At 66.1% G+C, this 15,464-nt stretch overlaps 3 protein-coding genes across 3 annotated transcripts; 2 read left to right on the forward strand and 1 right to left on the reverse strand.

The window, feature by feature from the left end:
- Positions 1-230: 230 nt before the first annotated feature.
- PPAN (peter pan homolog) lies at positions 231-5,716 on the forward strand. The gene is made up of 11 exons (XM_034792234.1): positions 231-401; positions 799-900; positions 1,455-1,505; positions 1,850-2,020; positions 2,173-2,249; positions 2,970-3,077; positions 3,534-3,657; positions 3,904-3,982; positions 4,119-4,248; positions 4,395-4,555; positions 5,223-5,716. Exons 1-11 carry the CDS (start codon positions 372-374, stop codon positions 5,630-5,632), a joined length of 1,443 nt encoding a protein of 480 aa, XP_034648125.1. The 5' UTR covers positions 231-371; the 3' UTR covers positions 5,633-5,716.
- A 172-nt stretch (positions 5,717-5,888) lies between these two features.
- Positions 5,889-9,388, forward strand: P2RY11 (purinergic receptor P2Y11). The gene is made up of 2 exons (XM_034792243.1): positions 5,889-6,081; positions 8,145-9,388. Exon 2 carries the CDS (start codon positions 8,146-8,148, stop codon positions 9,124-9,126), a length of 981 nt encoding a protein of 326 aa, XP_034648134.1. The 5' UTR covers positions 5,889-6,081; position 8,145; the 3' UTR covers positions 9,127-9,388.
- Positions 9,389-9,752: 364 nt separating this feature from the next.
- On the reverse strand, positions 9,753-15,173 carry EIF3G (eukaryotic translation initiation factor 3 subunit G). Its single transcript, XM_034792242.1, has 11 exons — positions 15,015-15,173; positions 14,807-14,853; positions 14,047-14,196; positions 13,876-13,964; positions 13,355-13,414; positions 12,810-12,914; positions 12,360-12,549; positions 10,683-10,790; positions 10,272-10,408; positions 10,029-10,135; positions 9,753-9,853 (listed from the first exon to the last, which is right to left on the reverse strand). Exons 1-11 carry the CDS (start codon positions 15,032-15,034, stop codon positions 9,838-9,840), a joined length of 1,029 nt encoding a protein of 342 aa, XP_034648133.1. The 5' UTR covers positions 15,035-15,173; the 3' UTR covers positions 9,753-9,837.
- Between the last annotated feature and the right edge of the window lie 291 nt (positions 15,174-15,464).

The following is a 15,464-nucleotide window of genomic DNA, read 5'->3' on the forward strand; positions in this document are numbered from 1 at the left end:
GGGGGGGCAGGGTGTGGGGGGAGGGGAGATGGGGGTCCCAGGGGATGTGATGGTGGGGGGAACGGGGGTGCTGGAGGTGGGGGGGCAGGGTGTCGGGGGAGGGGAGATGGGGGTCCCAGGGGATGTGATGGTGGGGGGAACATGGGGGGTGCTGGACGTGGGGGGAGGGGAGGTGGGGGTTCCAGCTGGACGTGGGGGGCGCTGCTGACCCCCTGCCGCCTCCCCCGCAGACCAAGAACCAGAAGCGGGCGCGGGCGGCCGCCCAGCAGCGGGCCCAGGAGCAGTTCACCTCCGTCCCTCACTCCTTCGTCTTCCACCGCGGGCGCGTCGGCCGGAGCCTGCAGCAGCTCATCCTGGACGTGCGGCGGGTGATGGAGCCATTCACAGCCAGCACCCTGCAGGTGAGCCCCCGCACCCACTGGTCCCGGCCCCCCGCAGCCCCCCCCCCCCCCCCCCCCCCGGGGGGCCGCCCCCCCCCCCCCCCCCACGCCCAGGGCTCCCGGCCGCCCCCCCCCCCACGCCCAGGGGTCCCGGCCCCTGCTGCTGGGTGCTGCAAAGCCTGCACGTCCACGGAGGCCGGGCTTTGAATTCAATGTCGCGCGGGCAGGACTCCTGGGTTCTGTCCCGGCACCAGGAGGGCCACGGGGTCTAGTGAGTTAGAGGGGGTGGGGTGGGAGTCAGGACGCCGGGGTTCTCTCCTGGCTCTGGGCGGGGAGCACAGTCTCTGGGAACACCCCTTTTCAGGCCACAGGCCCCGGAGTGAGTGTGGCGGGTAGCGTGACACTTGCTGTCTTCCAGGTACGGAAGAAGAACTCGCTGAAGGATTTTGTGGCGGTGGCGGGGCCCCTGGGCGTGACGCACTTTCTGGTCTTCACCAAATCCCCCACCAACGTCAACTTTGTAAGTGGTATGGTGGGGGCTGGGGGGATTTGGGAGAGCCTGTGGGGCTGGGGGGGAAATACTCAGTCCCCCGGCTCCGTGCCTGGTCAGGCTAGAACAGCTCCCTGGGTTCAGGAAGGGGCAGGCCTCTCCCCATGGCTGGGAGGAGTCTTGCTGGGGCCTTTGCTGATTGCTTGAGCCTTTTTTCCTGCCACCATCTTCCCCTACAGACTGGTCCGGAGCACAGGGCCGGCGCTGTCCGGCATTGCCCTGAGCTGGGGTGCAGGGCGGCGTGTGCCTAGGTGGGTGCCCGCCTTTCTAGTCCCACTGACGTTCCTTCCCCTGGGGTCTCCTAGGGGCTCTGCCTCGGATGCAGCTGATGAAGCAAATGTTACTGAGCTCGCTCTGTGATTTCAGTTCCAAAGTAAACGCACTGATGTATCCGCCCCGCTTGGCAGAGCGAGAGGTGCAGACCTGGGCAGCCTGCTCAGCACTGCGCCTGGCACCGCCCTGGTGGGTGGGTGCTGTGGTGCTGATCTTACCCTGACTCCTGTGTGTGTCTGTCTCTCCCGCAGAAACTCGTCCGTCTCCCGGGAGGCCCAACACTGACCTTCAAAGTCACACAGGTGGGCTGGGCTGGGGATCCGGAGCTGCCCCCACCCGTGTTAGTTTGGGATTAGCACGGGCCAGTTATTCCTGCGTCCTTAATTCCCAGGCCAACTAAACGTGTGTGGGTTGTGGGTGTCCAGGTCTGTCCCTGGCCACGGAGGTCTGAGCTGGGCCTGTGTAACTCTGCGGGGGAGAGTAAGGGGGTGCTACCCTCACAGCGATCACGCTGCTGCCCTGGCTCCACTGAGCACAAGCCGGGGCTGCCAAGGGTGACGCCCCCTCCCCGGCCCAGCTATGCAGCACAGAGCCCCCCCTTGCCTCTCGCCAGCGCCCCGACCCCCTGCTCTGCTCCGCCCTCCAGTACTCGCTCATCAAGGACGTGGTGTCCTCCCTGAAGCGCCACCGCATGCACGAGCAGCAGTTCACGCACCACCCGCTGCTGGTGCTCAACAACTTCGGCCTGCAGCAGATGCACATCAAGCTGATGGCCACCATGTTCCAGAACATGTTCCCCTCCATCAACGTGCACAAGGTGGGTGCGCGGGGGGAGGGGGCACGCTGGGGGCCCCCCAGCCTGTGCTGCAGGAAGCATGGGGTTCCCTGGGGGCTGGCAGGGGTGGGGGGAAGCCCCGCTGGGGCTGGTGCTCGTCTCTGGTGCTCACGGCCGTGCGGCTCTGCCCCCAGGTCAACCTCAACGCCATCAAGCGGTGCCTGCTGATCAGCTACAACTCGGACTCCCAGCTTCTGGACTTCCGGCACTAGTAAGGGTCTGCGCTGGGGACGGGCGGCGGTCGGGGCCGTGCACTGTGGGGCACCGAGGGAGATGGACTGGGCTGTGTGAGAGGGGAAGGGCGGCTCCATCTCGGCAGGCGACCCCTACGGCTCTGCCTGGCTGGATGCTGGTGATGAGGGTATAGTCTGCTGATGGCTCGGTGATTTCATCCTCCAGTAAACGCTCTGAGGCATCCAGGGGGAGGGAACCGGGGGGGATCGTAGCCAGACAGACAGACACACGCTAGCAGCTTGCTGTCTTTGAGCAGCTCCTTCTTCCCGGCTGTCACCTGAATCCCTGGTGGCTCAGAACACCAGGCGCAGAACCTGACCCCGACCGGCTCCCTTTGGCACGTCCACACAGGGCTCGGCCCCTTCCCAGGACAAACCCCGTCCCAGCAGCGGGGGAGAGCAGGGTGTGCGGGGGTGGGCTGTGCTTCTTGCTCCGCTGGCTGCATGGCCTGACCGGGAGCGGCTGTGGAGCGCTGGGTTCGAATCACGTCGCAGTTCCCCCGGCACGGTTTCCCACCGTCCGTTCCCTACCATTGCCAGGCTTGCCCAGCTGGCAGACCTGCTAAGCTGGTCAGTCCCGTCTGCCCTTCCTGAGCCCCTTCTGGTGCCCGGGGCTGGGTCCCTCCTGCTCCCAGAGTCCCCCTGCCCACTGAGCTGGGTGACCTGGTGCATGACCCCTCCCGTCTCCTCTCCCCCAGCAGCCTGAAGGTGGTGCCTGTGGGGGCGAGTAAAGGCCTCAAGAAGCTGCTGCAGGAGAAATTCCCCAACATGAGCCGGCTGGAGGACATCAGTGAGCTGCTGGCCAAGTGAGCGCTGGGCCCGGGGGCCGGGCCGGGCTGGGGAGGTGGCAGTGCAGGGCCAGGATCTGAGACACTGCAGCGCCTGGCGGGTCAGTCAGCCCTGCCCACCACTCCCACAGGCAGGTCGCCCTGCGTCGCCCGTTGTCTGTGCCCTGAGCTTGGGAACCAGGAGCTCGGTGCCTGGCGCTTGGGGAGTTGCCCACGGGGCATGGAGCTGGGGAGAGGCTGCACTTGTACAGTGGAGCAGAGATTGGCTTAGAGCGGGGATGGGGGGCTGGGAGTCGGGACTCCTGGGGTCTGTCCCCAGCTCTGGGAGGGGAGTGGGGGCTGGTGGTTGGAGCAGGGGTGGGGCTGGGAGCCAGGACTCCTGGGGTCTCTCCCTGGCTCTGGGAGGGGGTGGGTGCTGGTGGGTCAGTGCAGGGCTCTGCCAGGTTGTGTCCTGTGACGGGTTTTCCCCCGTAGGGACATTAACCTGTCGGAGAGCGAGGCCGAACAGGACGGGACCCACAATATCCTGGAGCTGCCCCAGGCATATGCGGGCCGGGGGAACATGAAGGCCCAGCAGAGCGCTGTGCGTCTCACTGAGGTGTGTGCTGCCCCCAGGGGCGGGGCCAGGGGTGGGGGGCGGGGCCAGTTGGCACGGTGTGATGACAACAGAGACCTTGATAGCACTATGATCTTCAAAGTAAACATTCTGATCCGGCCACGGGGCTGCGTGGGAGGCCGGGGGGGCTCCACACCCCCCTGCCTGCTCCGCCGGGGCTCCCAGCTGTGACCAGGCAGGGGCCTGGGGCCTGCCCTTGTCTGATGGATTCTGTCGCCTCCCTCGCAGATCGGGCCCCGAATGACCCTGCAGCTCATCAAGGTGGAGGAAGGGTTGAACCAGGGCAACGTGCTCTACCACAGCTTCAGTAAGTGCCCGGCCGGCGCCCATCGTCCCCCTCCGGGTCTACCAGGCCCCACGTCACTCCCGTTCTCTGCCAGTGAGTGGCGAGTTCGAATCCATGGGCTCTGTCCCCACTGAGCCCCTCCCCCTTCCCCCCCCAGTTCTCAAGACGGAGGAGGAGCTCCGGGCGGCCCTGGCCAGGAAGGAGGAGCGGCTGCGGCTGAAGGCAGAGCGGCGCCGCAGGCAGGAGGCCGACGTGCAGCGCAAGAAGGAGCAGCGGGAGGCCCACAGGTGACCGGGAGCCCCCCCCCCCATCCCTGTCCTGTCTGGGGGCAGCAGCAGCTGGCCGGGTTGGTGGTGGGCTTGAGGGAGAGGAGCCTGGTGCATGCTGGGAGTTGTAGTCCCCTCAGGGCTGACGCTGGTGCTTTGGGGTGCAGGAAGCAGAGCCTGGCCGGGATCAGGAGGAAGCAGCAGCAGGGGGAGGATGGTGACAGTGGAGCCGAGGATCCTGGGATGCCGGCGGACCAGGACCTGGCCAACCAATCAGACGACGACGCAGAATATTACCGGCAGGAAGTGGGCGAGGAGCCCGACGCAGGTGAGTCGTGACCCCAGACGAGCTGGCCTGGGCCTGCTCCCAGCCCAGGGGACGGGGGGGAGCCGGGGTCCCCGAGTCTCCACGCCGGGTGCAGCTGATGATGTGAATCTTCCTGAGCGTGTTCTGTGAGTTCAGTTCAAAGTAAACGCACTGATGCACCTGGCAGAGCCCCGTCCCCTGTCACGCTGGGTCTAGCCCCCCACCCCCGGCTCCAGCGCAGCCCCCGGCAGAGCCCCGTCCCCTGTCACACTGGGTCTAGCCTCCCACCCCCGGCTCCAGCACAGCCCCCGGCAGAGCCCTGTCACGCGGCCTGAGCTGGGTCTAGCTCCCTCCACCCCCCGCGCTGGGTCTAGCCCCCCCGGCTGTGCAGTGCCTTTCGGCTGGTGTAGCTGGAATTGAAGCCTAGTTTTGGGGATGTGGGGGGGGGGTCCCATCTTCAGCCAGCTCTGCCTTCTGAGCCCCCTGGTGCTCGGGGAGGGGGGGAAATCCCTTGGTGGGTGGTTCTGGTAACGCACCCTGGGGCCATCTTGCAGCCCCGGTGCCCAGTGGGTGGGTGATGGCCCGGTGCCTCATCTCCCCTGTCCTATGGGGCCCTATTCCCTACCCACGGGGACCTGCCTGTCCTGGATCGTGACTCTCTACTCCCTGGTTCTCCCCCCATCTCTAGATCTGTTCCCCAAAAGCACTAAGAGGAAACACGGGCCCCTGCACTCCCCTCAGCCCAGCAAGAGACTCAGAACCAGCCAGCCGGGGGAGCAGCTTGCCAGCCGCAAGGCGAAGCACAGGAGACCCCCTGGCCAGCCGCAGAGGGGCGGGCGCAGCCCCAGGCAGCAGAGGGAGCTTGGGAACTCTCAGAGGCCTGGCCAGCAGAAGGACCCACGGAGCCCTAAGGGCCGCGGGCAGCAGCGAGGAGCACGGAGTCCAAAGCTGAAAGGACCCAGGCATCCGGCGCAGCAGGGAACCAAGCGAGGCCCTAGGCTCAAAGGGCCAGGGAAGCCAGGGCTGCGGAGGAAGCAGGCAGCCCGGGGGCAGGGGGGGCGCCAGAGGCCCCGGGCCCCCAAGAAGGGGCAGCACTAGCCCCCCCCCAGGACATCTACCTTATTCATAGACTGGGGGAACGGGGGTGGGGGCTGGCTGTTCAATATACCACTCTGCATTGCTCTCTGGTCTGTGTGCTGGTGCTGTGTGTGTGGGGGGAGGGGGTGCCCTGCCCTGCCCTCCCCTCCCAGCCAGGTCCCGTGTGGCCCCTGCTCAGGCACGGCCAGTGGTGCTGGCTGGGTGCTGCCAGCCTCTGAGCTGCGCTGGGGGCAGGATGGGATCTCTGGGCGTGGCGGAAGGTTGCAGCCTGAGGCGCGGGCTGCCAGGGCAGGGTGCTAGGCCCTCCCACCACCCTCGGGCTGGGGGGGAAGGGGTGGAGCAGCGTCTTCAGGCTGCAGCCAGCTGCCAGCAGGAAGGAACACCCTGCTACTGCTTCCCTCTCCAGCCTGCGGCGGGTCCTGCTGCCCCCGGGCGCAGCGCAGTGCCAGGTGAGGGCGGGTGGGGGGCATTTCTGGGCGTTCTCAGGCCAGGGGCTTTAAGCCAGGGGGCCATGCTGCACTGAATGCTGGGGGGTTGGGCGAGCAACGCCACGGCTTGCCGCTCTCCCGGAGGGGCTGCAGCTGCTGCGGGCCCCTGGAGCAGCATCGCTAGTCCATGGCGTGGGGGTGGGGTGGGGAGGGATTGTTCTGGCCCTAGAGCTGCCAAGGGCAGAGCAGGTCTGGGGGGTGGGAAGAGCTGAGCCCCCTGTGCTGCGGGGGGGCAGGGTAAGTGACCAGCTGTGGGGATGGGGGGAGCTGAGCTGGGGGCGGCTGGCAGGGGGAGGAGACACCTCACAGGCTCAGCATTGTGGGGGGCGGCTGTCCCCAGAGCTGGCTGTGCAGCAGCCAGGGGTTGGGGGCACCGGCTCCCAGGGGTTGGGGGAGCAGTTGTGGCTCTGGGGCAGGGAGCAGGCCCAGGGAAGCACATGGTGGGGAGAAGGTTCTACCATAAGAGTGGCTCTGCCCTGGGGGGTGGGGGGCAGTGGTGACGGAGCTGGGCCCAGCCCCTCACAGCCAGGCATGGGCAGACCCCCCCCGGCTTAAACCCCTGTTGGAAATGGGCAGTGAAGACCATGGGGCCGGGGCAGCGCTGCTCCCAGTACAGTAACTCCTCACTTACAGTCCTCCCGGTTAACGTTGCTGAGCCGTTAGGGAACGTGCTCGTTTGGCAGCCGCCTGCTTTGTCCACTGCCCGTTGGAGGGAGTGAGCTGCTGGGGGCTTGGAACCAGGGTGGGCCGGCTCCCCTAAGTCCCCTGGGCAATAGCCGCCCAGCCGGCAGTTCCTCCCCCCACTGCCCTGTGCTGCTCCTGGGAGCCTCCTGCTTGCTCTAGCCCCTCACTTCCCCCCCCCCCCCCGTAATGTCAGGGTGTCCCTCTCCCCCTTCTCCTGCACCCCGCTTACCCCATTTCCATGGGGGGGGACAGAGGGAGCTTCCAGGCAGCAGCAGCTGGCTCCGCAAGCTGCTCTAATTAACATGGCAGTGGGGTCAGCTACTTCAAGGGGAAATGTGCATCTCCCGCTCTCAGGCCTGGCTACGCTCAAACCTTCAAAGTGCTGCCGCGGGAGCCCTTTGAAGTGCGTGTGGTCGTGCTCTCGCAGCGCTGCAGGTACTCCACCTCCCCCAGGGGATTAGCTCCCAGCGCTGGGGCAGGCTCCCCCCGTACACTGGCGCTTGACAGCACTGAAACTTGCGGCGCTCGGGGGCGTTTTTTCACACCCCCTGAGCAAGAAAGTTGCAGCGCTGTAAAGCGCCAGGGTAGCCGTAGCCTCAGACACACCCGGTGTCTCGGCGATGCTGCCCTGTAGAGCGAGGCTCCATTAACAACAACGTGTTAACCCTTGAGGGCTCAGACGAGTGCTAGTTCATCATTTAGCAGCAAGGCATTCCCTGGGAAATATCCCACCCTCTGACTCCACCCCCTCAACCAAGCTTCACAATCATCATCGCTCTGTCCCAGTATTAAATTGTTTGTTTAAAACGTATACTGCACGTGTGTGTGTGTGTGTGTATATAAATATATAGTCTTTTGTCTGGTGAAAAAAATTTGCCTGGAACCCAACCCCCCATTTGCATTAATTCTTATGTGGCAATTGGATTTGCTTAAAGTCGCGTTTTTCAGGAACAGAACTAGGAAGTGAGGAGTTACTGTAGCCAGCTGCAGCCTGGGGGGGTTCCTCGGGAATGTTCACCTGCAGTGGGGGGGGGGGGGGGAGAACATGATATATGGGGCTGGCCGTGGCCGCTCACTGGGTGCACCATGTGGTCAGTCCCAGCCCCTCTTCAACCTGCACTGGCTGCCCAGAGGTCCTGGCTGGGCCCCTCCAGCAGCACCACGCAGGGAACAGACCTGCCAGCACAGCCTGTTCTCACCAACCAGCGTGTGAAAGTCCCACCCCTCCCTGCCTAGGCGGAGACCCTGCAGCCACCTCAGCATCCGGCCTGCAGGGGTGAGCTCAGCCCCCAGGCGCAGGCAGGGAACCTCTAACCCAGCCCCCCCTTCCTTTGCCCCAGGATGAGTGCTACAGGTGCGGAGGGGCCGGGGCCCTGCAATGTTTCCTTCAGTAAGTTCCAGGAGCACATGTGGCCAGCGGTGACGGTGGAGTTCTTCCTGGCCTTCGCCGGCAATGCCTTCGCCATCTACCGCTTCGTGGCGCGTGAGCGCACCTGGCACACGGGCATCGTGTATTCCTTCAACCTGGCCGTCAGCGACCTGCTCTACGCCCTCTCCCTGCCCTTCCTGACCGCCTACTACTACCCGCCCAAGCACTGGCGCTACGGCCTGGCCCTCTGCAAGCTCGAGCGCTTCCTCTTCAGCTGCAACCTGTACGGCAGCATCTTCTTCCTCACCTGCATCAGCCTGAACCGCTACCTGGGCATCGTGCACCCGCTGCTGGTGCACGGCCGGCTGGAGCCGCGCCACGCCAAGCTGCTGAGCGGCGCCGGCTGGCTGCTGGTGGCCGGCCTCTCCGCCCCCACCCTGCACTTCTCGGAGCTGCAGCCCAGGGGGAACTGCACCGAGTGCCTGGGCAGCGCCACGGCCGAGCAACTGCCCCGCTACCTGCCCTACAGCCTCTTCCTGGCGGCCTTCGGCTGCGGGCTGCCCTTCCTGCTCACGCTCTTCTCCTACGCGGCCATCCTCCGCACCGTCTGCCGCAACCCCCACATCACGCGGCTGGAGAAGCGCAAGGTGGGGAGGCTGGTGAGCGTGGGGGTGGCCCTCTACGCTGTCTCCTACCTGCCCTACCACACCCTGCGCAACCTCAACCTGCACCTGCGGCAGCAGTGTCTGCTGGGCAAGGCGCCGAACTACCAGCACGCGCTGTTCGTCCACTCCGCCTACCAGCTCAGCAAAATCCTGGTCACCCTCAACATCTGCGCCCACCCGCTGCTCTACGGCGCCCTGGCCGACAGCATGCGGGGCTGGTGCAGGGCCCCCCGCAGGCAGGACAGGGGCCAGCCCTCAGAGAACATGGAGCTCAAGGCCTGTGGCTGACACCGGGGATGGAACCAGCCTCCCCCCACACTTTGTGCTGCCAGCACACAGGACTGGCTCTCCCCCCCGCAGCCCAGGCCAGACCACGCAGGGGGTAACAGCAGCTGCTCCGGCTGCCTGCCCCAAACTCTGGGGGGCAGCTCCTCCCTCCTCAGCTAGACACCAACCCCCCTCTGAGCCCCTCAGCGAGTGGGGCTTGTGACACCCCTGTTACCGCAGCGGGGGCTGGGCTCCTGCGAGATCGGCCATTAAAGCAGAGTCAGCCGGCTGCGGTGTCCTGTCGCTCTCTTACAGCGCCTGGGCCGGCTGCATCCGCAAGCCCCTGCGCAGGCTGGAAGCGGGAGCAGAGCTCAGAGCCGCCTGGTTCCTGTGCCTGTCACCGCGGCCCCCGCAGCACAGCAGGGCCGTGAGCCCCCCATGCGCCGCGACTCTGCGCCCGTCACATGGCCCCACGGCGCTGGGACGCTGGAGGCTGAGTCAGCCCCCGCTCCCGCCAGCCGCATTGCGTAACATGGAGCTCGCTGCCGCCAGCCCCCACAACCCCCAACTTCCTGCCCGGCTGAGAGATGTGCAGGGGGGCCGGCCCGGCCCGGCGCAGGCGGGGGAGGAAGTGAGACCGCCACACGCCCGGCTGGGATGAGCCTTTATTAACAACCAAGTCTCCCAACAGCATCAGCCGTTCCTGGTGCAGCAGCAGGCAGGGTATCGGCCTCAGTTGGTGGAGGGTCTGTGTGGGGAAGAGGGGGGTTAGAATGGGAATGAAGCCGGGGATCGGCTCTACCCTCCCCCTCCCCACGCTCCAACCCACCCCCCGCCCCACATGGGACAGCAGCCAGAGAGCAGCCCAAGGGGGGGCAGCCACAAGGGGACCCCCCCACATCTGCCCCAGGCCTGGCACTCACTTGGCCCATTCCACGTTGAGGATGAGGTGGTCATAGCCAAAGCCGGAGACACCGGCGATGGCGCGGGCGGCATCCTCGCGCCGGTGGAAGCTGATGAAGGCGAAGCCCTGGGGAAGGAAGCAGGTGGTGAGAGCAGGGTGGGGGCTCACTCCAGTCCCTGGGACCCCCAGAAAGAAGGGGGGGTTGCGGGACAGTGCCTGGCATGGCCTGGTTCTCCCCGCCCCCTCCCCCCCAAGGCCTCACCTTGGACTGCCCCGTGGTCTTGTCCTTGGCCAGGTAGATCCTGGAGATGGAGCCGAAGGGGCGGAACAGCTCCTGCAGGTCAGTCTCCCGCGTGTCCTCCGACAGGTTGGTGACCCGGATGGTGGCGTTGTCATCGGCTGGGGAGAGGGGGGCAGGTCAGGGCAGCCAGCAGCATGGCGCTGCCAGAGCCCTGGGGATCCCAAGCTGGGTGAGCGGGGAACAGTCCAGCGCGAGTCACACGCATCCTGCAGGAGGTGCCGTCAGCCCACTGCACGTGGGGAAACCGAGGCATGGAGCTGGGGAAGCACCATGAGTCCAGGCTGCCCTCCAGGCTAGTGGCAATAAGTGGAAAGGCCGCTGGTCTGCAGCTAAGCCCTGCCCCTGTGGTGGGCGCCAGGCCCCGGCACTTACCCCGGCGGTTGGGCTGCATGGACTCCCCGCGGCGGCTGGCTCCGTCACGCAGGCTGGGCGGGACGTACTTCCCCGTCTTGCTCTGCTGGGCCTGCACCGGCTCCGGTTCTGGGAGAGCAGGAACACGGGGCTTTGAGCAGTGCCCGGATCCCACCCATCCCCCACCTCCAGGGACCTGCCCTCCCCTCAGCCCCCACTGGGGAGCCCCCGCTGCGCCCCCTCCCCGGGGACCTGCCTGCCCCTCAGCCCCCACTGGGTGGCCCTGCTCTGCACACACACACCCCCCGTGACCCTAAGAGCCTTTAAGCCAGTTGGCAGAGGAGCAGCCAAACGGTATCTGTAAGCTCTACAATCCCCAGCGACCGCTGGCTGGTCGGGCTGCATATGACCAATTGTGTGCACTGAAAAGACATTCTTAAAATCTCCCACAGAGGCAGCGGATCGACCTGCCTGCCCGAGGCCAAGGGACGGGCACTGCCCTGTCTCAAGGGACCAGGCTAACAAGCGGAGGAGGAAGTGCCATAGCTCGCTGACAAGCAAAGGACAAAGGACAACAGAAAGATATTTGCATCTAAGGCAATCAAAGTGATCATGCCAGCAGAGAGGGCAAAGGGACCTGAGCTTGGCGCCTGCCCCCAAAGAACAAGCAGCCGGCAGAGGGGCTTTGCCTGGGTTCACTTTGCAGAGGTTTTCGGGATGATGGAAGGGGACAAGGGGGGGCCGCTCAGTATTCACCCGAGGGGACAAGGGGTCAGCACCCACTGGCTCCGCAGCCCCCGGGTGGCAGGGAATGTTTCCTGGCAGGCACTGGCAGAGCGGGGAGTTTGCTGGAGGCAGGCGGGCCAGGGCCGAGCCTACGCTCCAGCAGACGGGTAACACGGGGCTTCTGGGTCTGGGCTCCCCGAGGAGAGCAGCACGGCGCCGCAGCAGGATTTACGCACCGGGGGCTGGCCGGGGCTCACACTTCAAGCATTGGCAGATGAGATTTGTAAGTGACTCAGAGCGAGACACCTGGGAAGAGGCAGAGCTGGCCTCAGCTTGGGGGTTTCTGTTGATTTTGGGTGGGGCAGCAGAACGAAAAAGGATAGAAACGAGCAGCATCAAAACTGAAGTTGGAGCTGGCCAGAAGGGGCTGCACAGAGGAGGCGGGGCACTAAAAGGAGAGCAGAGAGGGGGAGGCAGGAAACAGCGGCCCACCAGCGACTCATGGCCTGAAAGCAGCAGCAGCCCGGGGGGAAGGAAAGGCAGCCAGGCTAAATGAGGGGGCACAGCTCCCAGGTTTTTCCTATCCCCACAGTGGGCCCTGCACACCCAGGCGGGGGGGTTCGAAGAATCCCTCACCCCTTCTGAGCCTGTGAATCGAGCACAAGCGAGTCCCCACGCTGGGCGACCCGTTGGGCGCAGACAGGCTTTGAAATACACGCCTGAGCAGAACCCGCCAAAGCGCCAGCTGAGTCAGAGCGTGTGTAGGGCGGGCGATTTAACCAAGAGACGGGCAAAGGGGCACAGTCACGCCCCTGCTGCACCTCCCTCCCCCACAGCATCCCCCTCAGCCTCCATTGGGGAGCCCTGCTGCTCCCCCCGCCCATCCCCCACTGTACTCCCGGGCTCCCACCTGCCCTGTCCACCCCCCGTGCAGTGACCCTGCCCTGCCCAGGGCCATGGGGCCGCCCGCACCTCCTGGAAGCTTCTCCTTCTCGCCTGTGGACAGGCCCAGCTGCTCAGCCAGCTCCTTCTGCATGGGGCCCAGCGTGTCCTTGTAGGGGCAGCGCGTCGTCCAGTGGTCGCCCTTGCAGATCCGGCACGACACGATCTTCTGCCCCTTCAGCTTGTTCATGGGGTCCTCCTCCTCCTGGCAGTTCAGGTCCTGCAGCAGATGGGGCAGCGCCGTCAGCCCCCGGGAGACCTCCCCACTGGGAGTGGGAGCCCCAACCCTCCACTGGGGCTCCCCCATCCCCCACCCCACTACCCCAAAGCCGGCGAGCCAAGGCTCCCCTCCCTATCCCAGAGTAGCCCAGCTCCACCCGCTGGGCAGACGGACCCTGCCTGGTCCCCTTGAGATCCCATTAGCCACCCAGAGACCTACTTCACCCCCCCAGCCCACCGGTTAGCCCAGCCCCCACTCACCTCCTTGCTGGTGATGAAGGTCATGAAGACGTCATCGCTCACCGTGGTCGTGGCCACATTGGGGCCCGGAGCATCAAACTCAGAGTTGCCGAATTTCTTCCAATTCTGGGGGAGAGCCAATGATCACAGCGGGTGTTGGGGAGCTGAGGGGATAATGGGGACATGCTCCCACCCCACCCCCCACATCCCTGGGCCTTGCCCCCTCTAGCAGGACACGACACCAACTGCCCCGCAGGTGTGGGAGCCCCAGCGTGGCCAGCCCCTAGTAGCCCCAGGAAAGCCCCATTGGCTCTGACCCCTTGCCCGGGCTCAGCAGCCCCCGTTGCCCAGCAGAGGGCTAATGCAGCGTGAGGGCAAGGGGTTCCCAGGAGAGCCGTGGGGATGGGAGGAGGGACTGGCAGCGAGATGAGGGAGGAAGCAGAACCCTGGGGTGAGCTGGCAGAGCTGGGAAGATGCACAGACATCTGCTAAGCCACCCCCAAGGCAAACGGCCCCTGCGGATTAACCCCTCGTGGCCCTGCTATCCCAGCGCTGAGCCCACTCACCTTCCGCCGTGCCACAGCCTTGGAGGCCTTCCTGGTCTCAATTCGGAAGGTGCGGATGATCTGCAGAGGAACGACAGTGCCAGTTGCTGAGTGCCATGGGGGCAGGCGGGGTCATGGTGTGCCAAGGGGAGCGGTGCTGACGCTGGGCCCGCAACCAGATGCTCCAGTTGGAGACAAGCTTGGCTGCTTCGCTCCGGCTTCCGGCCGCCATCTGCCCCGCCTGCATTCCAATGGGGCTGGAACACCGCACATGGGGGATTCCTAGTGGGGCCGGTCCTTGCAATTAGGAGAAAGTGGAGGGAAGGGAAAAGCAAACAAAGCCACCCAGTCAGGGGAGCTCCACTGCTCAGGATGTACGGTCCTGCCCTGGGAAGGGGCTGTGGGGAGCGATCCAGCCCCAGGACGGGAACAGGCTGGCTCGGACACAGTAGATTTTGCAGCGGGGGCTGGGGAGGATTCCAGCCTGGAGCCCGGTGCACCGTGGGGCCCGCTTGCGCCCGCTCCCCAGCCCCACCACTCACCTTCACCTTGCGCCCATCCTCCTCCTCCCGGTACTCGGTGATGGTTTTGATGTTCCCGTTGATGAGCTCTTTTGGGGATGGGAGGGGACCTGCAGAGGGAAGGGGGGAGGCTGGTGAGACAGCTGCGTGACCGGGTGTTCATGGTGTGGGGTCCCACGCCCCGGCTCTTACCTCCTTTCAGCAGCTCAACGTCTGCACTCAGGTCCCTGCTCAGGGGGGTGTCCTTCAACCCCCCGCTCGAGGGAGTGTCCTTCAGCCCCCCGCTCAGGGGAAGGTCTTTCAGGGGGAGGTCCTTCAGCAGCTCGCTGGTGATGCATTTGTCTGGAGAGGGGAAACAGCTGTTATGCCTCTGCGAGGTCTCAGAGCTGAGCTAACGATGGGGGTGGAGGGCCGGGAATGAAGCCCCCCGGGCTGGGGATCGGAGAGGCTGCACTGCCATCCCGCAGCAGAGACCCGGGTGCCCCCGAGGGGCTGCACGGGCGGGAATCTCACGTCCCAACAGGCCGTGGGGGCCCCATGGGGAATCGCCCGGTCCCCCACGAGGGCGGCCCAAGGAGCAGAGCTGCCCTGGGGGGCAGGGGGAAGCCCCCTGGGCAGGCTCTGACCCGGCACTCGTCCCCACAGCATCTCCATGTAACCAGCAATACGTCTAACCCTCCCCCACCCCCCCATACACGGGTTAAACCAATGTTCCCTCTAACCTTTTCACATCCATGTGCAGAATTCATTTTGTTAGGTGCACCAGCATGGCGGTGATGTGCGGCAGGGGTGGGGCTGAGGGGCTCAGAGTGTGGGGCGAGGGCTCTGGGGATGAGGGGTTTGGGGTGGGGGCTTCCTGGGGGCTTTGGCAGGGAGACCGGGCTCCCCCCAGCTCTCGCGGCAGCGGGGGGGGGGGGGGGGGGGGGGGGGCGGGGGGGGGGGGGCTTCTCACCGTCATCTCCCTCCTCCTCCACCTGGTCGGCCCAGCTGGGCTTCGAGCTGCGGAGACAGAGAGTCAGAGGCCGCCGGCCCCGGGCCCCCCAAATCCCGCCCCCCCGGGCCCCCCCATTCTCCCCCCGCCCCCAAATCCCGCCCCCCCACCCCCCCAGCCCCCCCCCCCCGGCCCCCCCCGTTCTCCCCCCGAGCCCCGCCCCCCTCACTCGTAGTCCCCCGTCGGCATCGCGGCGGCGGTGGCGCCTCACGCAGCAGGACTCGGCCTCGCTGGCTCGCGCAGACCGGAAGCGGAAGGGCGCGCGGGGCAGCGAGTCCCGGGCTAGAGCGTCCCCGGAAGCCGGGCCCAGCGAGCCGCCGGGAGGCCGGAAGGGGAATCGCAGCGCGGCCGCGAGGCGTCCCGGGAGTGGCGGCCCCAATGGCGCGCGGTGCATGCTGGGAGCGCTGTGGCCGCGATGCACGGCGGGAGCCGCGGCGCCTGCTGGGACATGGAGTCCCATGGCCCCCTAGCTCGGTACCAGGGCGCGCTGCATGCTGGGAGCACAGCTGGGGGGGGGGGGGGGCGCACTGCATGCTGGGAGCACCGGCGGGGGGGGCGCACTGCATGCTGGGAGTCGCACCTGTAGGGTTACCGTATTTCAACACTGAAAAAAGAGGCC

This window comes from Trachemys scripta, chromosome 16, assembly GCF_013100865.1.
Source record: "Trachemys scripta elegans isolate TJP31775 chromosome 16, CAS_Tse_1.0, whole genome shotgun sequence".
Lineage (NCBI taxonomy): Eukaryota > Metazoa > Chordata > Testudines > Emydidae > Trachemys > Trachemys scripta.

Bases quoted from the DNA above. Each gene is read 5' to 3' on its own strand.
- PPAN (XM_034792234.1), top strand. From the start codon at position 372: ATGGAGCCATTCACAGCCAGCACCCTGCAG. The intron at 901-1,454 runs GTAAGTGGTATG...TCTCTCCCGCAG, and splicing joins CCCCCACCAACGTCAACTTT to AAACTCGTCCGTCTCCCGGG. The intron at 2,021-2,172 runs GTGGGTGCGCGG...CTCTGCCCCCAG, and splicing joins CCTCCATCAACGTGCACAAG to GTCAACCTCAACGCCATCAA.
- EIF3G (XM_034792242.1), bottom strand. From the start codon at position 15,034: ATGCCGACGGGGGACTACGA. The intron at 10,791-12,359 runs GTGCGGGCGGCC...CTGCTCTCCCAG, and splicing joins GAAGGAGAAGCTTCCAGGAG to AACCGGAGCCGGTGCAGGCC. The intron at 10,136-10,271 runs GTGAGGCCTTGG...TTCCTTCCCCAG, and splicing joins AGACCACGGGGCAGTCCAAG to GGCTTCGCCTTCATCAGCTT.
- P2RY11 (XM_034792243.1), top strand. From the start codon at position 8,146: ATGAGTGCTACAGGTGCGGAGGGGCCGGGGCCCTGCAATGTTTCCTTC.